The 22388-nt window shown below is 36.7% G+C and overlaps 1 protein-coding gene and 1 long non-coding RNA gene across 3 annotated transcripts in view; one reads left to right on the top strand and one right to left on the bottom strand.

The window, feature by feature from the left end:
• BACH2 (BACH transcriptional regulator 2) overlaps positions 1-22388 on the bottom strand; it is a 175915-nt gene that overhangs the window by 6709 nt on the left and 146818 nt on the right. For both annotated transcript variants that reach the window (XM_026726723.2, XM_087914197.1), the window contains exon 4: positions 7427-8974. In XM_026726723.2, coding sequence (XP_026582508.1) covers positions 7427-8974 — 1548 coding nt within the window. The remainder of the gene's footprint in view (positions 1-7426; positions 8975-22388) is intronic.
• The window catches only part of LOC148127757 (uncharacterized), a 149461-nt gene continuing 127444 nt past the window's right edge, over positions 372-22388 (top strand). Inside the window, exon 1 of the long non-coding RNA XR_015739712.1 lies at positions 372-418. This is a non-coding gene — a long non-coding RNA (uncharacterized LOC148127757). The remainder of the gene's footprint in view (positions 419-22388) is intronic.

Raw genomic sequence — 22388 nt, 5'->3', positions numbered from 1 at the left:
TCCAACTCTGATTATCTGTTATCTTTGTATTCTTTTTATAGAAGATACAAAAATATTTTTCCGATACATTATCTTTTCAAATGCTCAGCTGCACATAATCTTGGGAGAATTTTCTTAATAAATACTTCAAATCATGGAAGCTTTGTATTTTATCTACATGCTTCCTGTATCACAGCTATTCTCAGCAGGTTGCGTAGGTGAAATACTACAATGATGAACAGATAGCTAAATCTTTTCAATCAATAAATTAAAAATGAAACTGAATAGATAAGATGATCTAGGGGTTTCCTCTCTTGGGAGACTGCTACACAAGAGGCAGTCCAGAACTTCCTGAAATATACAAACAGTGTTTCCAAATAGTAATGAACGTCGAGCAGCCATCATAGGTTATGCAGGTGTTTTCCCTTACCTAAATCAGGTAAGCTTTTGGCAGCATCTTATTATTATCTGTCTCATCTCTGACAAAGCATTGCTCATGTTCGTTTAAGGATGTGTTTAGGGATACTTTATTTACACGGTTCAAAAGGTTTTAAAGTTAAGATTAACTCTGTATTTGGAGAGAAGTTTTAACAACGGGGCGAGGGGAAGCATTTCAACCATAAGTTCTTCAAGTTTTACAATCTGAAGTTCTGAGTTGCCCTCAAAGACTAGGATCCTGGCAGTGGTCTAATTTGAATGTTGTGAGGCATGGAAAATGAATGAAAATCACGCAAGGAATATACAGAATTGAGCTACCTTCTAATCGAGCACACTGTGGCCCAAAAGAAACTTGACTTATTGGTTAGCTCAATTTGCATCCAAGGACAGACATGTTTAAAAAGGATCACCAGTTTAACTCCTTCATAGCAAGGGAAATCGCCCATCCTTTGAAAATAGCAGTAAATAGGTCAATCTAATTTATAGATTTCAAAGCCAAGATGGAGGAATGAATAATTAAACTACAGAAGTATAGCACAACCCTCATTCTGAGAGGTCCTTGGTTCTTTCTGAGCTTGGTTGTTTTCTTGCAGACATTTCATTACTCAAACTAGGTAACACCATCAGTGCTACTGACTAGCACTGATGTTACCTACTTTGGAGAAAGAAACATCTCCAAGAAAAAAAGCGAAGTTCAGAGAGCACCAAAGACCCCTCATTTCAACTCTTAGCTACAAATATTCTCCTTTATTGAAAACTCACTCTTTTTTTTTTAAACTTCCACTTCAGGGTGCATGTATGGTATCCTAAACTTAACTGTAATCTGGGAGTTCAAAAAAAGTAGTGTTGTATTTCTTAACCTCCTGTGTAAAAAAATAATAATTTCAGAAATAAACCTCCCCTCCATGCAGGTAATGACCTTACACTCTGGCCCAGAGACACACACTAATGTAAACCAGCTCACTCTGACAGAGTTAATGTACCCTTATTCTCAAACAATGCCAATAGGCATCTAAAGGACAGATATTTCTAAGGGGCTAAGGAAGGATTTCTTTGTGGTCTCCTGTGGGAAACAGCTGCCTTGATAGATATGGCTAGTCACAGAATGGATACAGGGCTGATCTGAGGGGACAAGTAATTTATCCAAGAGACTAAAGGCAAAGCTGAAGAAGGCTCTGATCTTGAAAAGCAAAAGTATATATTTTCTCTTCTAGATCATTCCAACACACTTACATAAACCATCTATACATCTAACCCAGGGGTGTCAAACTCACATCGTCATGGTATATCGGGACTTTTTCCTCCTTCGCTAAACTGGGCATGGCCTTGGCTAGTGCATGATGCATCTGGCCCGTGGGTCCAGAGTTTGACAGTCCTGATTTAACCACAGCCCACAGTTTTACACACACACACACACATTCCTTTTCTCTTCCTCCAATCTGTTCAGCTCTTTTCTTACTGATTCTCTGCTTACATTTCAAAGCTTGGAAAATTTCGGGAAGAGTCTCTATTCACCCCCAGTTATCCTGCAAAATGCACTGTTCCTCCAACTGTCCATCATCTTCATGTTATCAGTGTTTCCAACTCCTATGGGGATTCCTGTAAGTCTAGAAGTATTCTGGTAAAATTAGATTGATGGACAGCAGGAATCATTCCTCTGTAATAGTCTCAGCCTGGAGCTCATTTTTTAAGTTGCAAATGCAAACAGAACAAGTAAGTCTCATGACAGCCAAAGGAGAGATTCCATAAGCACTACACTGCTCATAGAGGAGGGAGCCATATTCACGAAATAAAAAACAGTTTGTTTGGAGAGCATCAGCTTTAAGAGTGAAAGGCTGAAAGCTGGTCAGAGAGGAATTAGGGTTTCCAAGCCAGAGATAGCCAGGAGATGTAAACATATCTCAGTGCATCCCAAGGTGCATAAACTGTGGTGAAATTCAGAGAGTGAAAATGAAGCAGTCCAGTCCAGAAGTGGGGATCATGGAAATATTTTTTTTTAAAATTGATCCCACTTTCACAGCTTAGTTAACAGTTTTGGCTAGGAACTTGCTTTCATAGTTTTCATGAATATGGTTTCATCTTGACTAGCATCAGTGATGCATTTTTGAAATTGGTGTAGTTCTCATTTAAATATGCCATTTATGGGAGTTTTGATAAAAAGGCATCAAGCAGCCTGTTAAATATCCATTAATTCGGAAGATGAATAAAATCATATATATTATATACAACTTTAGTTTTGTGCAAGTCTGCTGATGACCCTTCAGCTATTCTGTAAATAAACACTTCTGCCTTCAAATATTACAATATGCCCTTGTTTAGCAACTGCTTTGAAATTGTTTGAAATTACAAAGGACTCCTTAAAAGGTATTTATGACATGATTTCGAAGTTCCAATGGATATATACTTGGCTCTGTGGTTATGTGACTGCATTTTGGGCGCTTGGAATTTGGCTTGCATTAATGGATGTCTGCAGCATCTTGTGGCCCCGGGAACACAATTTTTGTGGGTGTTGGCAGTTTCTGGTATATTCTTCCAGGAAAAAGAAGGAGGATGGGGGGGGGGACGACGGGAAGGTGAGGAAAAAAAAGCCCACTGGAGTCACTCAACAACCACTGCAAAAAGGTCATAAAATTGGGTCTGCTCACACAGCGAACCTCTTAATGACCACAACAACATACTGGTACAACTGTAATTCTGGGCTCAATTATGGTTGTAAATTGAGGATTATGTGTGTAGAGGTAGCTAATTATAATTCTAGCTAACCCAAATGCCTTTGGATTGTCATTCAAGAGATCTTCTTTCTCACAGGCTAACTGAATCCTTTTGTAGTAGCTCTTTGGATCTCTCATATAAAAGAAATTACCAACCTTAGAGATGAGATTCACTTGAATATTAACAGTTTTTGGATGGCAATCTGCTAATGCTTTTAGCCATTTCTTAAAGTTCTCCATAAAGTCTTTGCTTTTACTGTAAACTGTCTGAAGTTTAGACTTCACTTATAAAAATCTACAGGGAATTTCATAAAAATACCACCTCTTCTTGTAGTTGCTTTAAAGTTACAAAAAAAGGTATAGAAGAATTTTTTAAAAAAGTGGGTCAGCAAGAAAAAACGAATTCCCACTTTGCATTAATTTGTAACTAAACTTTTGTCTTCAAAGTATAAATTATTTCTATTATAAAAATTGGTTGAAGTATGTAAGAAGTTGGATCACTGAATTTGAAGCTTAAAGGGTATTTCTTCTTTTCTTTTTAATCTTTTATTCCTGCTTTTATAGAAAGAAATGCTTAATTCAGATGATAAATGTGCAACCCCTTTCCAAAATCTCTTGCTCTCTGAAGTTGAAGTTCTTATTTGACAATTGCACATATAATTAACACATTGTTTTAATTGTTTATCTTTACTTGTGTCCAAATTTTGCTAGGTTGATCTGTTTTAGAGAATAGTTGAGTCTACTCATATATCATTCTTTTGCTGGAGTTGGAGGCAAACATGGACTATATAACAACTCTAATTATACCAACATTTACTCTACTGTTAATAAAAAGCTACGCAGAAAAATAGTATTTCCATTTTGCAAATTTGTTTTATAACACAAAAATGTTAAGAATTCCATTTCAGTCTTTTGATATAGCTAATATGCACCAATTTTAGAACATGTTTCTGTAGTGTGTTGGTTCAGCATAAACTATAAGCAAAATTGAAACCTTTCACCTATTTCACAATGTGCCAAATTACACATCATCACTGAATTCAGAAATGGACAATGTTTTACTGACTATTACTAATATCTGGGACTCAATAAAAAAGGTGTTTTTTTAAAAAAAGAACTATATCTATTTTGCACTTGTGGGTGATAGCTCTATTAGTACTAATGTTTACTTTATGCTCTCTCCTCACCTGCTGTTTTGCCACATCATGGATGATAGGATTTTCAGATTGGATGGCACTTAACATGCGACTGAAGAAGAGGATCTCTCTCAAGAGAACTAATGGTGTTTATAACATGGCTAGATTAAAATCTTCAGGACATCTAGTCACTGATGTTGCCATACAAGAAAACAAACCCAAAACTGTAAACACAGAATTATAGTAGAAATATGGCATGTAGGAAGCATGGACACAATAAAACTCAACACACCGAAAGATGAAATGAAGCAATTATGAATTGAATGGACTGGGATCAGACACTTTCAGTCACGCTGGTTATTATGGCAGGAAAGGTAAAAACGGTAAAGGAGTTCCTGTGGATTTTACTATGCTAGTTGTTGCAGAGTATGAGGCAGTTTCAAGGCCGTTAAGGCAGTGCTGTCAGAAGATATTTCTGCGGTCATGTGGCCAGTATGATGTCATGGAGTGCTGTTATTTTTCCACCAAAATGGTACCTATTTATCTACTCACATTTGCATGCTTGTGAACACATAGGAGCTGGGGTGAAGATGCGAGCTCACTGTCATGAGGTGCTCAGGTCTCAAACTAAGTCTGCTGGCTTTCCAGCCAACAAGCCAGCATCTTAACAAGCCAGTCATTGTGCTGCCCATTAGAGTATGAAAAATAAAGAAGAAATGATGTTGCTTTTATAATTATGAAGGACATAGCAAGAACAGTACTTGACTACAATGCAATCAATGATCAACTAATATTGACTGATTTTACTGACAACCATTTGATATAATGATCACTCAAATTTAGGCTGCAACTACTGATGGTCAGAGGAAGAGAAGGTGGATGACTTGATTAAGTTCAATTTGAGATTGAAAGAACATGTCAACAAGATGTACTGCTTGTGATTGGAGACTGGAATGTCTAAGTGGAAAAATGAAAGACAAAAATGTAGTTGGATTGTATAGCTTCAGGAATTAAAATGAAGTAGGATCCACCACTCCAATGATTTTTTCTTAGCTGTTCTTCAGACAACCAAAACCAGGTCTCTATACATGGACATTACCAGATGTAATACAGTATATAGAAATACATTTTACTGTGTTATTGCTAAAAGAAGGTAAAAGAACTCAATTACAGCATCAAAGATATGGCCAGGTGCTGATTGTGGAACAGATCATGAACTGCTCATGTGCAAACTCCAAGTTATGCTAAAGAAAAAGAAGAAAGCCAGTCTGTTTCCACAAGGTGATCTTGAATGTATACTCTCATTTCCAAGGAGAACATCATGAATAGCTTTGTAGCTGTGAACCCCGAACCTCACTAAAAAAAACTCAGAGGAATTATGGAATGAATTTACAGAAGTAGTTAAGGATTCATATGGAAAGTGACTGACAAATATGATGAAACAGAAGAAAGCAAGATGTCAGAATGAACTGTGGAAATTGCCAAGAGGAGAAGCCAAAGTTAGGTCATGAAGCCACAGTATGGACAGAACATGGTAAAGCAAATGGGCAAAGGTTGGGCAAAAGACTGTGTCAAGGCTGGACTGCATACTCTCCTTATTTATTGAACCTGTACTCTATATGTATATTAAGGGAAGCTGGATTGGAAAAAGATGCATGTGATTTTAAACTGGAGAAAGGAGCATATATAACCTGCCCTATGCTGATGTTACTATCCTGATAGTCAAAATGCAAAGGATCTGCAAGCTCTCAAACTAAAAGTCCAAGAACACAATGAAAAATTAGGACTAAAATTAAATATAAAACACAGGCTAAACTAATGACAGGAGGTAAAACTATCAGCCTTAGAATTGACAATGAAGATATTGAAGTAGTGGGTAGATTCAGCCTTTTAGGATCAACCACAGAGTTTTGTACACTGTGATGAAAATAAGATGATGGACCAATAACTGTTTCCTCAATTGAGCCTGCAAAGCAGATAATGGTACCTTCTGGTAAATGTGTTCCATAGTATCAGCAGCGTAAGTTTTAAAATTTGCAATAATTCAAGCTTACTTGAGGCAGAGTCAGTGTTTCACAATGAACAAGCAGTAACTGCACATTTATTCCTCAGTGAATTGACTGAAGGAATGGATTTCATGCTGATAAGTATAATAGCAGGCTGGCTAACACATCTGTGCAGATATTATCAGTTTTGTATATGTCCCTTATGGCTTCTCTTGCTCACTCAATTTCTCTCTGGTTGCTTTTCTCTCTGGTTGCTTATTAACCCTTTTAAGAGGTTTTTCGCTGGTTGCAGTTATCAAAGACATTACAGATGAAAAGCTTAACTGGGTACCTATTAGAGAGTCAAATCACTTTAGGAAACCATAGAGATCAAGGATATGACTTAAGGTATATGATCAATTCTCATTTTCCTTTCTCTGAACATACTATACAACAAGGTACACATAAGTAAAACAAAGATAATGATCTTGTTATACCCAAAGCAGAAGACTGCTCTCTCTTCCCTACCTTGTTTTGCATGGATATTCTCTTCTACTGAAATTTTAGAGCTCGCTCTGATCAGGATTATTTTTGCTCCAAAAGTCTGCAAATTACATCTAGTACCCAATCAGCATACTGAATTGGTAGATAAGCTGGTATGAATTAAATATTGTTAACAAGAAACGGAGTGCAATTACTAATACCAATGATCGCTGGTCCAAATCTTAAAGGGGCAAGGACACTTTTATGCCTCAAGTGGGATGAATATAATATTGTTAACAAAAAACCAGAGTGCAACAATTAATGCTAGTGACAACTGGCCCCAAACTTAAAGAAACAGGGACATTTTTATGCTTTAAAATGGGGTGGGGTGGGGGGTGGATGAGGGCAGGGAGAGAAGCAAACCTGCTATGAGGTATTCCCTATCTCTACAGTTTCCACTATAATTAAGAGATCAAGCAGCTTTAAGCCTTTATGGGACCTTTTTATATGATGGCTTCTTACTCTCTCAGACATATTTCCAGTAATCAATGAGCTTGACTCCATCATCAATAGAATATTGGACAAAAGTGACTATTCTCTGTATTTTGAATACAAAGAAGGCCATTAGGTTAATAATGACTTTCTGAATGGGTCACAAGAAGTGTTAGCAGGTGTACTTATCACATATCCCTACCTCATGTCCTCTGTCTTGCACAGGACATGACTCACTGTCTGCTTCAGAGAACGATCCAGACTCATCGCTAGAGTTTGTTCCATAGGATGGCTCACATTTTATCTGGGGTCTGACTTGGCTGTATATTCCATCTCCCATCATGCTCGGCTCCTGATGCTCAGTGGCCAGGAATCGAGCTCCTTGAGAACAGGGGGAAGATGAAAACTCACACAGAGGCAGGCTACAGGGAGAACCACCGCTGCCATCCTCTGCATAAGAGTAGGAGGAACATGAACTGGAGGTCCTTGTTCTGGTTTCCAGAGGAGGAGACCGAGGACAAACTTTAATTGGCACTGGGCAGCTGGTGTTGGGCCGCATCCGTCCTGGGAAGTGGTCAGCTGTTTGTCCAATATGAGCATAGGTCTGGCAACTGGGAAGAGATTGGCTGCTTCCTGCCCACAGACCTTTTGGCACAGTCTCGGTGAGGTCTTTATCCAAGCTGCTCATGCCAGAATATGAATGCACCGAAGTGTTTACTTGGTCACAAACATTTGAAGAGAATATAACGGTCCTCCTGTCCACCTCACCTTCCTGCTTACAGAGACCTTCAACAAAGCCAGGACCTCTTAGAGGTGATCCCACTGTAAAATTGGAAGCATCCTTCTGAACAGCTTGGGAGAGCCCATAACTGCCCACAAAAGGGACATAATCAGCTTTATGGTCACCCTGAGTTGTCCCCTTGTCAAAAGGGCATGCTGGATTTCTGGCAAAGTGCTGTTGAGAAGTACTTGGGAAGCCATCTAAGTCTACAGTTTTTGTTCGGTTGAAGAAAGATCTTAGGCAGGAAGGAGAGGAACTATTTTTAGACCTGCCAGTTCCATTGGGACTTGGTTGCTTTCGGTCCATTTCAACATCCCCTTCTTTATCCCTGACACCAGTCTCATCTCCAGAGAGGCAAAGTGTGATGTTTTCTTCATCATTTTCCTCATTCCTAGGCTCACTTTTAATTTGCCCGACAGCAAGTTCTGGTTTGAGGTCATCACCTGAACCTTTTTCATTGAATGTGCTTGTGAAACCTGAGGTACTAACATGTGATGCGTTGTAGACATTCTTGGTACAAGCTAGCTGGTATTTCTTATACCTGGGGTACCGTGTTACTACTTCTTTATCCAAACTATCCTTGCCATCATCCAGTATTTCCGGGTCTGGCAGCATCCCTTCTTCCTTACTGGCTCCAGACATGGCGGGTTCAAAGTCAAAGGGCTCCGAGTGCATTCTCTCTCTTGAGCAAGATATCTTTGAAGTCTCTGACTCCATAGTTTCTTCCTTTTCTCCCTCTGAGTTCTCATCTTCATGCATCCGCTGATAGGTGAGATCCTTTTTGCACAGGAACAGGCCATCTTCATTGTTCAGCAGCTGGGTCTGAAGGAAGCTGAAGCAGGAATCCTCCAGGTTGTGCATACGTAGAAATTCGGCACAATGGATGACCTCTTGTATGTTCTCTCTGCTGAGTAATAGCTTAGCAGTGTAGGCAAACTGCAACAACGGACCAAATCCCTTGGCAGTGACCTGCAATGAAAAACAAAACAAAACAAAAAAATAGGGAAATTGCCAGCATTAACCTTCAACATTGCTATTTTTCCAAGCCCGTCTAGTACTGGAAAACACCTCTGCTAATTAATTATTTCGTCTTTATATTTTCATGTAATAGAATGATCTAAACAATACATTCAACAAATGATTCAAGGTCAATGAGATTTCTAGCACATGCCAGATAGTATTTTGTCTAGGAACATCCTGGATGTCAAATGTTTCACAAGTGCATAACTGTCAATTTTACAATGTTTCTCTAAAGCAGACTTTGCAATTAGAATAAAGTACATCAGCTATTACTAAATTTATTCTTTGAAAAACTATACTTTTCAACAGAAATTTAAATTTAATTACAATATTTAATTTTTTTATTGTTTAGCTGGGTCAAATTCTCTATTGCTGGAAAAACTTTAATTAAGTGTGCCCTTCAAAAAAGTCAGGATCCTTGGGAAGCATGTGGAATTTAATCTGAGTTAAGTAACAAGAATAATTCTCACTTTGCCTGTGACATTTAATCATGTGTTTAGAAAGATAATTTGGAGGTCAATTTCTCCATCAGCAATATGCCTAGGTTGCCACAACCATTACTAAATTACTCTGGTGAGGCAACCATTTGGCAGACTGAGTCAAATCAGCCAAGTTTCTAATTTCACCCCCCCCCCCGCTTCCACCCCCCCACCCCCGAATAATTTTTTTTTTTATTCACGTTCCTTGTGGAGTTTTATTCCGTCCTGCGAATACAAAACACAGCCTTGTACTTACAAAGCATACCCACTAGGTGGAAGAACTGCAAAAGAAGTAAGATGTCCTCTAATGTATTTTTAAACAGTACTTTCTCTTGATGAGGTCTAGGCAAAACATTTCATTGACTCAGAACATTCCACTGTGCATTTTTCACTCAAGCTGAGTCAAGGCTTTCAGGCCCCTAAAACTGCAGCATTCCAGACATCTGCTCCTTGTGTTTTGCTCCAGAGGGTTTTGCATGCAATCTCTTTTGGAGGAATTGCCACACCATCGTCTCAGACACAGCTGCTTGCTTTTATACATGAGGCAAAAATCTGAAGGGAGGCGGGAGTAGGGAGCTACAATAGGCACTAGGTATTATTGTTATTATTTTGAAGCACTACAGTAGGAGAATTTACAGATTCAAGAGAAGCCTTAAGCAAGGATTGTTGGAAACAGCAGAAATCAGTGCTAGTGGTTCAAATATGTAACTTTCATAATTAAAGACAAGCAAGTCTTCCTGGGAGCTACAAATGTTCAAAGCTTTGCGAAAACTGATTTGGCTCTCACCAACGTGCTTGTATTTAGAATGCTAGAACAAGAAAACAGATATTTGAGGATTATCAAGTGGTTACAAGGGGGAAGTTTAAAACGGTACATATAACCAGTATATGTTTATAATATTACAGCTATACACTGGGTTGTTGCAAAAAGATCTCTACCTTACCAAGATAAGTTTTAAGCAAATTAAGTTTTAAGAAGCACAATTAAAAGTATGGACAGCATATAAAAATGGCCTACAGTATTATTCATGATGCAAATAAAATCTATGGATTTTTTTAAAAATTAAAACAATGCATTAAAACCAATACTTCAAAGGCACTGAACTGTTAGGTCTTTTATTAAATAATTCAGCTTTTGATGTCCACACAGATTGGATGGTTTTATAATGTAAATTAAATCAAAATATGATTGGATGATTTTTGTTTAGAATGTTGGACGAACCCTACCATTATGGTTGAGAAAAAGAATTAGCTGTGGCTTTATTCATGTAATTATGTGTAAACATGGACATTCTAACTTGGCATTTGAACCTTGAAAAGTGTACATTCAGGACCAATATGTCAAAAAGCCTCCTGTCACATCTTTTTACTGTTAATCTCTATGAATTCTAGGACACTACTTCTTATCTGAGAAAAAGAGTTCTAGGAACATTGGAATCTCCATGAACCTAATTTATATTAGCTATGGAGTCATAAATATCTACATGGAACCCATACAGTTCTTCCATCTAACTAGATGCTCTTTCCCTCACCAAGACATAGAAAAGTAGGAGATCAAAGTTTAAATTCTTATTCAATTCAGTCAAGAAAGGTTTTTGCTGTCCTGAACAAACTGCTCATTTTTTGCTTGCTTGCAAGGCAGCTGAGATGATTAAAATGAACAAATGATATAATGATATCCTAACACTAGAAGAGTTATAGAAATGCATACTTCTTGAGCAAAGCAAGTCTGATAACTTAAAGGGGTTAAGTCTTTCTGCCAGATGTTACTCTGATTCAGTGAAAATTCCTGCCTCTAACTCCTATCTCAATGGATGTTCCTCTTTTTCAAACATATAACTCTTCAAATTGCTTGAGTCATCTTTTGTTAATATTTACACAAAATGTGGCATTGAAGTACAAGTGGCTTTCTGGTGCAGATACTTCACACTTTACTTCATTTTTATGCCTGCATTAAGCCCCAACTTTTATTTTATAGGATAGATTTTGTACCAATGACCTGACAGGCATTATCACAAAACTTAATAAAAGAAAATTCTAGAAGTACCAGATTTAGTTAGAATTAACTCTGCTACTTTTCACACACTTCATACTTAAGACTTTGAATGTCACTTGCTTTAAAAATTCTTTCTCTTCTTTATTAAAAGGACAAAATGTTGATGTAAACTTGACATATATACATATATCTTTGTATTTTGTATTCTTAGTTTTTGAAGTTGCCATGTACATTATCAGCTCTCTAGTAAAAAGTGACAGACAGATGTGTCTGGCACTTCCAAATGCAGAGCTGCTTAGATGCAAACTTTATCACATAATTTTTGCAGATTGCAGTTAAATTGTTTGTTTTTAACAAATACAGGACATTTGTATCCAGAGGGAAAGAATACATAAACTTTATGAGGATGAACAAGCTACTTAAAAAAAAACAAATATTCATTAGGCTAGAACGGTTTATGGTGACTTTTAAATTATGCATCTCAAACTAAATTACCATCAGTTCCAGTATCCTTTGGCAAAAGCAAAGTGTATGATCATACTTTTTGTATAGATATAGATCACTTTCCTGAACCCATGCCCCCAAGACATGTTGGAATTGCAATTCCCAGAATTCTCAGCAGCACTGGCCATATGATTGCAAATTCTGAGTGTTGCAATGCCAATACTTCTGAACTAGGTTGGGCAAAGCAAATATATGGAAAATAATGAAGGAAAGCTTGTCAATACTACCCAATCAACAGCACTTCTTTCTCCTAAATTCAGAGGGTAGAGTAGTTAGGAAAGTCAGTAAGTCTTGATGGTTCTCAAGGGCTTATATTTTGGAATAAACAAATAGTCCTGTTTTTTCAACTTTTAAAGCCTAAACAGCAGGAGGTGTGCTGTCCAGACAGTATATAGTTAATGAGGAACTGGTATAGTTAGTTAGGAATTGGGGGCTGTCGCCTTAAGGGAATGCATCATGGGAAATGTAGTTAAGGTATCATGGGAAATGTAGTCCATGACATGTGGCCACATCTGTAATCCTGATTGGTCAGTGAATTGACCCTTGGTGGGTTGGGGGAGGTTCCTTCATTCTTGCCTGAACCCAGCAACATGCTGCTGCTTCACCCCTTTGCTCCATCATTATTGGAATGAAAGGAAAACTAACCTTTTACACCAGAAAGTCAGCTATGCAAAGAGTTGGACATTGAGATGAATCTCGATGTAACCATGAGTTATCTTGAGGATGCCTGATGAACCAATAAAAAGATTTTGTATGGATGCTTTGTGGCGTGATCTGTCTGCTTTATAATCAGTTTATGGTTGTAAGGTCCAGAACAAGAGGCTGTTTATCAGAGGAAACACATAATTTAACAAGAACCTTTCTGGATATTAATGATCTAAAATAACAGCTACTTGGTTGGGGGATCAGTAGGAAGCCTTCTCTCCTGCTACCTTCAAGAGTGTCATCCCTTTTGAGCCCCATGCTTGCCTTTTTTCAGAAACCAAGGTCAAGACCTTCTTCAGCTATTGGTAATATATCCTGATGTCCTTATTGGATTTAATGGTCTACATTTTAAATAGCCACATTACACACTCAATAAGTAAAATGAAAGACAAAAAAACTGAAAGGCTAAATAAGTAAACAAATTATGGATTCTGCAGATTAATTTCTCATAATGTACTCCTGCTTCTCAAGTTTACTTCTTTTACTTTTCCTCCCACTTAATTTAAATCTTGAAGATAGGAGCCCTTCTCTAGTACAATCTAAATAATCTTCAAAGAATCTAGTAATATTATATAGTTGGGGTAAGAATCAAAATAGGGGCCATAACATGTATCATCTGCGGAGCTACAAAGGAATATCCAAAATAGGTAGTCCTTGACTTACAACCATTCATTTAGTGCTGTTAAAATTGGTTTTGTGTTTTATCAGCAAAGTTCATCTGAATTGTTTATGTAAATTATTTGACACTACATTGAAAAATGCTATTTTTTGTGAAATTAGGTCTTCCAATAAAGAGTTGTCTAATCAAAGTCTGCTGGTAAACACTCCTTGAATAGTCAGGAAGATATGGATTTTTGTGCTGAGTTTTAGGGGAAAAATTACTCTTGTATCATCTCCATCATAATAAGCATATTAAGCTGGGAGGTAAAAGCTCAGTAATACAGAGATGATTAGGAAATATGCACCTATACCATTGAGGATTTTAAAATAAGTGTATTCTTTTGAACTTGAGAATGTTATCAACCTCGATTTTAACATTTTAAACAGGGGCAATCATGCCCTGCTATTGTACCGCAACACAGGGAAAATTGTTAAATAGCTTATAGAACATAGCAACATTCCGAGCCTGAGAAAATCATCTGGACTACAGAATTAAGATATTGTCAGAAAACATTTCAATGTTTTACTTCAACAGATAACAAAAGTGTTCAAAATAATTACTTGACTGCAGCCTTATATAAAAGTTCTGCCTTCCTTCAGATCCTCCTATCTTCTAAAGCAGAAATTATCAATAATTTCCAAATTCTATTTGGGTAAACGTGGAAATAAATAAGATTTCTTAGCTAAAAATCCTCACCAGCCATGAATTGTACTGCCATGTACTGCCTTTTGTTCTTAGCTGTATTCATATTGTTAGCTGCATACACATTGCAGAGACAAACAGAAATACAACATCTGATTTTGATTTGATTGACTCTGACTTTGGAAGAGTTCAAGAAGGATATTTCCCCAGGCTAGAATGTTAGGTGAATTCATCCTGTGATGTTTTACATACTTGTAGTCCTAATTTATAAATAAAAATAAAATATAAAACATAATTATCACAATTGGGACCAGTAACTCAGTTGTCAAGTGAAGCGGTGGCTAAGTGAAACCATAACTGTGCTTAGGATCTTACTGCTGCATTTCTTTCCTTTTCAGATCTTCATAAATGCAAGAACTTGAAGCAAAGTTATTTTTTCATCATCACCATAATGCAAATAGTCACTGTATGAGGCAATCGCTAAATGAGGACTACCTGTATTGTACTGTGGGATTTGGTTTTGTTGTAATATTGTGATTTGTTTTTATGGTCGTGTGCTGCCTTTATGAGTTGGATAGCTATATAAAACTTTATATAAATAAGTGTTCCTTGGAAAATCATTTGCCTTTCTTCTTGCATGTCGGTGTAATTTTTTAATCTAATGTTCATTAATCCTGACCTACTAGATGGTGAACGGACCAAAATAATAAAAATTACACAAACAAATAAAACCAAATCTAATGGCATTGCTACTAGATTTATCTCTTGCATGGAAATGTTCAGGAAGCTGAAGATCTCATATATTTATTTTATTTATATCCTCCCTCATCTCATTCAGAGAAGTGACTCTGGAATCCGAAGGTTGGTTAATACAACGTGATAATTTTGTTCTGTATAATTCCATGATTGAATATTATGTACAGTATTAGCTAATTACTACTGGAAAGGGCATCATTTTAGCTGAGTTTGCTCAACTGAGTGAGACTATTGTTCGGATAAAGGACAGCAAGTGTAGAGGACTGTAGATGTGTGCAAGGTCAGGTTTCATCTGCTTTGTGAAGATTGTGCTCACTCTGAATTTATACTTACAGTAGATTATTGCCGTAGTATAGTGAATCTCAAACAAGAGTTCTGGCAGCTAGTATCATTACAGCTGCTCATCTTATTAACAGCATAAACAAACTTTTTGAAACACTCAAGGAAAATAACTGCAATTAGTGCTGACTGAATGAAATATGAATAACAAAATGTTATTCTATTCATTTACTTCCATATGATGAAAAACATAACCTTTGGCACAATGAATCATCTAATGTTTAATAATTAGAAAATTAATATGATTTAGTACCTCTTAACTAAGAGAGATTCTCATTTGGCAAATTTAGTAGCTCCATAATTTACTTTCAAATACCCTTTATTTTCCAATATAAGAGGAGGACTATTCACCGAGTTATATGTACTGTGACACAGCAGGTGATGTCATAAAAGATGTTAAGTCATTTTCAGGAGTAAATTACTGCAAATCCAGTGAAAAAATATCACATCCATGTATATTTAGCTACATCTGCAAACTAGTTTAACCAGGCTACAAACACAGGGAGCTAGGGGGAGAGAAAGAAAGATTCAAGTCCAACTATTTAGTTCTAATTCATATAGAGTACAGACATTTTACTTGCTGAGTATCCTTCTCTAGTTTCTATAATCAAAGCTTTTTTGGTTAATTTTCCCTGCTTTTTTGGCAGATAGCTAGCTCCTCTCTGAAGTGAGCATCTTTTTCCTACACAGCTCCAGGAAAAATTGGCTCTTGTTTTTATGAACATAATTTATTATATTGCTATTTATGTCTGAGAAAGCTTTATTCTTCTTGTTTCTGCCATTCAGAGATGAAAAAGAATCAGGAAAGGACTAAAAATTGAACACATATGTTTTCAAGCAATCATTCTAAAGTAGTGCATGGAATCTGAACATATAAGCTGGAATAAATGTTAGGATAAGTTAATTTCATTTTTAAATACTTTGGAGGATTCTAGCAAGACACACAAAACTCAGTAATTAGTTATTTTTTTATCTTCTCTCATAACTTTAAACAACCTTGTGATACTTAATATTCTTTGTTCACAAAACATCCATTAAAAGCTTGCATAAGATAATATTTTAGGGACATGCCTGCAGAAGCAGCAAAAGGTACATGGCTCTTGAATCATGGATTATGAAGAAATGAATTGGTTCATTTTAAATTTATTTAGATATTTTATTTTGTCTTTTTAACACAGATAATATGAGTCATAGTATATTTATACCTGGACTGATTCTGAAAAGGAAAATAAATGGCTGATGTTTAATGGCAAATTGAGATATAATGGGTTTAAGAGGTGTTCACAGAAAAATTGGGTTATTTTAGAAGACACTGACAATAGATCTGTAGGGACAGCAACTTAGAACTGTTTTTGATAGTGAGATAGCAGCATATAAATTTAATAAATAAATACATTTTTAAAAACAAGGTGCTTCCAAATCAAGTCTTTGGGCTATCAAAATAAAGCCATTATTTGGCTATTTTCCCCTTGCTATTCTGTCCTAGAAAAATCAGAAGAATAAAAGAAAGTCAGAAAGAAAAATCAATTTATGTTCTCTCTTAAATACTCCTAAAAATCTGTAAGTGCTATGCTTCAGAGAAATTACCCTTAACTAGAACCACTCAACATCAAGACAATACAAGGCGCTACAGAACAAAAGTTCTCTGTATCAGCAGGACTATTTGATCTGCACACTATTGAAAGCAGAAAATGTATGCGGAGCTGACTTAGTATTTTTCTTCTAGTTTCTTTTCTACCATTTGCTCTATTGTTTTCTCAGTTCCTTCGATTTCCTCTTATTTAAGCCAGTAAATTCTCCACTGCTCTATTTTTTTTGCCATTGTTTCTTTTTCTACAGTTTTTGTACCTTCCTGTCTAATCTCACTGCATGCTAATAAAAGATCATGACAAACATGATACAGTCTGAAATAAAACCAAAATAGACAGTTTCCTTTATCCAGGCTGATTATACAAATATTTTACTATGAATTAGGATGCAAGTCAACTTCTTCTAAAACCTCACTGCTGCATTTTCTGCACAGAAAACCACTGAATCTTCTACATTCTGTGTGGCTTTCTTTCTTTCTTTTTACTCCCCTTACTTCAATCTCTTTGACAGCATAAGTAAGTAGGTCAAATATAGCTCATTCTGAACAGTCATTGTTCCAGAGTCATACTGTACTTGGGTTCAGCCAGCTCCGTGGCTTGCAGTTTTATTCCATTTGGGAAGTAACTATGTCACCACTGTAGATATTTCTAATTTTAGAATGCTAAAGTGCATTGAAAGTATACTTCTATTTAGAAAAGCAATGTATTTTTAATGCAAATACAGAAAAACTCTGAAATTATATATTTTTTCTAGCACAGTAATTTCACACGAGATCTGCTTGTGAAGTAGAAGCTTAGAATTTTCTTTAAAGCTAGGGAAATCTTTTTTTTAAGGCCAAAATAGGCATAATTTTAGAAACAGCAAACATTTATTTCTATCATTCTTTCCTATATTTTTTGGCCTGTGATTTCATTATAGCTTTTATCATTATGTGAAAGATGATACTATAACACCAAAATTTAAATATTTAAGAGTTCAGTGATAATTCTGTGTTCCAGTAAGGGCTGGTGTACTGATCTACATATTGCATGTTTGAAAGCTACTTTTAATGGCATCTCCCACTCAATGGAATTAGGAAGGCCCAAGTGCACAAGAATAACCTCCCAGCAGAAGAAATACTTTTAGAAGTACTGCAAAAGAATTGCTTTCAATGCGAGCACTTTGGTGGCAATTTAGTTTAGGTAATCCAATCTCAGCAAAACAGATCTATCAGAACTACTGAAGTTCCCAAGTTCAAGCAAAAATGTTTACATTTTCAGCAAGCCAGATCTAAGCATGTAACTCCCATTTCCCTGAAAGAAACAGTGTGTCCAGTAACTTTTAAAAGTATAACACATATTTACTCATAATCTCACCTGTACTGTATGCATTATCAAGGCAATGGAAGCAGTTAACATCACCACTTTCTAGTGTGGGGTGAAAAAAAATCCTATACATAAAAAAAGAAAAACAACATGTACTTCCCTTCATGATTAAATAAGATGAGATGGGAAGCAGTCCAGCAGTTACTTCAAAAATTTAAAAGAGGGACAAGAGCAGGATGAAGGGGCGGGGAGAAAGAAATGGATGTGGCTATGGCACTGTACATTTCATCATAGCAATTAACATTCAGAGATTCTATATATGGAAAGCATTAATATACAAGATGAGACGTGGTGACACAGTGGTTAGAATGCAGTATTGCATGCTAATTCAGCTCACTGCTAGGAGTTCAATCCTGACCGGCTCAAGGTTGACTTAACCTTTCATTCTTCTGAGCTTGGTAAAATGAGGACTCAGATTGTTGGGGGCAATATGCTGACTCTGCAAACCACTTAAGAGAGGGCTATAAAGCACTATGGAGCACAATATAGTGCTATTGCTATCTGTAGATACCACCACAGAAAGTGATACTAGCAAGATCCTTATTTAAGAAAGGCTCTAGCCAACTTACTGCTACAGGAAAGTTGTTTACAAGGAAGGAAAGAAGACATGAATGCAGGCTGGGCCAGATCATTTGATCAGGATAGTATTATAACTGTGCTAGTTGAAGCCACTCTTTTGGTACAAAACAGGAGCAATTAAAACACACACACACACACACATACACACACATCAGTAAATAGAGCAAAGTCACTGCTCTGAAAAAAAAAATCTTACTAAATCCGAATCCAGGCTAACAACAAGACTGTTACTAATAAATAAAAGACCTTTGGGAAGAGTGCTGAGTGTATACCAGATCTATTTTCAGCCTGCATCAGCAGCTGCTACCCCTGGATCACATCTTTATTCAACACTATACGTAATCACTGGAGTGCTGAAACCAGTAAGATAATGAAAGAGCCCAGCATAAATCTGTTCTTGAGTGGAATGCTAAATGAGAAAAATAATACAAAAAGGGGAGGGGGAAATAAACCACATTTTCAAGTCATTAAGAAGAAAGACTTTGACATATGAAGTGTTGCAGCCATTAATAGCACTTATCATATAGAGTGGAGACAAAGAGACAGATTAATCAAACTGACATAACCGGGACATTTTATGCTAATGTGGTCTCTTGGGTTTTCGTTTGTATTCCTCTGTGCCTGAAAAACTGATACTATTACAGGGGAAGAAACTGGAAAAACAACATGCAACAGATCATAAAAATTCATATGACACATAACTACACTAAAAATATTGAAAAAGCAAGTGTGGGACCAGGGCTGAGGAACTGTTTGTGATAAGGACACAAAGTCACAAACATGTTTAGGAATGCTTTCTATTCATATCTAACAACAGTTTCTCTTATTCCATATATGAATCACTGAAATGACAAAGGAAGGCAAGGGATCTGCTGGTCAAAAAGACGTACTGGGGGTGTGGGGGAAGCACAAGGGATAAGGCAGTTTTGCTTATATCAAATTATATCATATTCTATAATAAAGGAAAGTTGTTAAAGAGTTTTGCTATTGTTGTGTTTTGAGAGCTGAAGGAGGCCATAAGTGAGAGATAATGTAACTGCTTTGCATACAAGAAGTGCCAGGTTCCAGTCCCACTGTCTAGGAAACTAGTAGAGACTTCTGCCCATATTTTTTTTTTAAAAGTAGTTGTCAGAAAGAACCAACAACACTGAACTAGTTGAATCAATCATTTAATTTTGCATAAAGCAGCGCTCTCTCTAAATTGTACTTCAAAAAGCAAGAAAGGAAGTGAAAGGCAGAGCCAATAACGATCTGATATCGCAAAGTGATAGTATCTGGATTTGGTATCTTCTAAAGCAGGGGTCCCAACCCCTGGGCCATTATTGGGCAGTGGCCTATTTAGAACCGGTCCGTGTGAGCTGTGTTGCTCGCACGTGTATGTGTGTATGCATCGGCCTGCCGCTGGTGCAAGTTGAGCTGCACACATTGGCCTGCTGCTCACGTGGGCCAGTTCCCCTGTCTTCCTTCCACCTGAGGCTGCTAAGCCACAAAGATTGGGGCCTGCTGCTGCTCAAAAGGTTTTGCATTGTGATACCCATAATCCCTTGTTATTGTCCAAGTTGCTGGAGGGGGGCACTGGGAATTAAATTCTAAAATATTTCAGGAGGAATAGATTGTGCCCAATTGATCACATGCGTGGGATTTCAGACCATTCAATCCATTTATTTTGGGGGTTGTTTTTTTTTAAAAAAAGCTAAAGTTGAACTTTTTTGTGCAGCAAAATCCACAATATTGTCAGTCATGAGCCCCTACTGATTTTCATTGTATGCCATACTTATTCAATCTTTGAACAAAACAAAATATACACATTCAGACAGGTGAGCTTTATTGCTTTCACTTGAAGTATTGATGGAGGCAAACTGCCATTCTCTAAAAGCAAAGGGGGAAGGCAAGTAAAAGTAAGAATGAGCACCTGTCAAGTTAGTAGTGGGTTAAACAAATGGTGAAGACCTGAGTGAGCAATTGCTGCAGGCGCATGTTGTATTATGTTACGTCTGTAATATCAGCATCTAGCTGTAGCTAGTAACTACAGTATACTATGAACAGTGGCCTCAGGACTCATGTGGCTTTTGGCTCTCTGGAAATATCAAGTGTATTTGTTCTTCTGATCACCACTAGTAAAAATTGATGATACTATTCCCCACCACCGAGAGATGAAAAGCATATGAGATTTGTCCTATAAATCCTGTAATAATTTAACATACTTAAAAATAACCCCTCCCTAAACCAATTTCACTTTGCATCATGGCCCTCATATAGGTGTTTGGGAAAACATATTTTGCAGTATTTATATTCTCAATCATGGTTTGCATGTTCAGGATTCCAGGCTGGAGTTAAAAAGATTTTAAAGAATACAGATGAATGAGACTTAAGAAAGTCACTGCAAATCAGAGTACATAATACTCTCCATGGAGAAAGAGAACTAGGTCCTTATAGCCTATTTTGCTCTACTCTGTGTGTGTGTGTATGTGTGTGTATGTTTGTTGTATGTAAGACTTCCTAATTTACTTTTAGCCTTCTGCCTTCCTCTGCTTCCCAACATTTCCAGTCTTCCAGTGTATTTGTAATATATTGAAATTAGGATTCTTAGCTGCCCTGGACAATTACTGTGCTTTAATTCAATTAGCAGCTGAGTTAAAACAGCTTAAGTTGAGCTGGCAGCTTAAGTGTAGTTTTTCCTATGACTGCATTCTCACATCAACAACATTTTTTACCTAAGGACCACTAATATGTGTAACAGAAATTGAGCTGTTATTTCTCTTTCCCAAATATGTTACATCTCTGCCTTGGATCTATATTGTGCCTCCCTATGTGTATATCACGAGGGGTCTTGCTGAAGCATGGAAAGAAAAGTGGGTGTGAGTGGACAGATTAGGCTTGTTAGTACTATTCAGCATCAATATATTAATTTTAAGGTTTGATGCTTAAAACTGTGGCAGAAAATACAATTTCCCAGACTGTAGAAATTAATAGGACAGGAAAACCTGAACCTGCTCTTTTTATTGCTGTCCAATGTTTGACACTAAGAAACATGCCTTGTAATTTATAATGAAACAGTCAGTTTGTGGAGAAAATATCTTTTTCTATCCTGAATCATCTGCAATTAATTTCACATAATAAATATGAGCCTGGTGATGAAAGAGATTAGAGGGAGTGAATGTTGTGATTCAGAGCTAGATGTCAGCAAAGAGTTTGGCAGAATTGCCTCACATCACTATTTAAAGATCAAGCTGGAAAAAGATGGGACATTCCCCTTATCATCATTAAATGCAAAGTTTAATATTAGTGAATTGCACTCAAACCATTGAATACTCAGACTCAAGCAGCTTTCTCCAACTTGGGGCCACTTTAGATGTATGGACTTCGTCTCTCAGGATTGTCAGTAATGGCCCTGCTGGATGGCTGAGAAATTCTGTGCTACATTATGATATTTTTTCCAATCTCATGCATTATAGTAAACTTGTACACTATCATAACCTTAAAATTGTGTTATTTTCTAAATCAAATGGTTTTGGCAATAAAAGAAGTCTAGCACTGTGCTTATTATATTGATAAAGCACTATTTTAATATACTGTATTTTGTGCTTCGTATGTTGAATTCCTAGCTTTTGGGAAGCTGAACTTTCTTAAGTTCAGAATGGAACTATGAAACTATACATGGCAATTGTGTTTAAAATAATGTCTCACAGAAACACTAGTATATTTTACCTTTTATTTTTGTCCTGTATATTCTGCCCATTTATGAAAT

The sequence above is a fragment of the Pseudonaja textilis genome, chromosome 1 (assembly GCF_049901715.1).
Source record: "Pseudonaja textilis isolate UNSWEBS1 chromosome 1, rPseTex1.2, whole genome shotgun sequence".
NCBI classification, from domain to species: Eukaryota; Metazoa; Chordata; class Lepidosauria; order Squamata; family Elapidae; genus Pseudonaja; species Pseudonaja textilis.
This window is presented reverse-complemented; position numbering and strand designations above follow the sequence as displayed.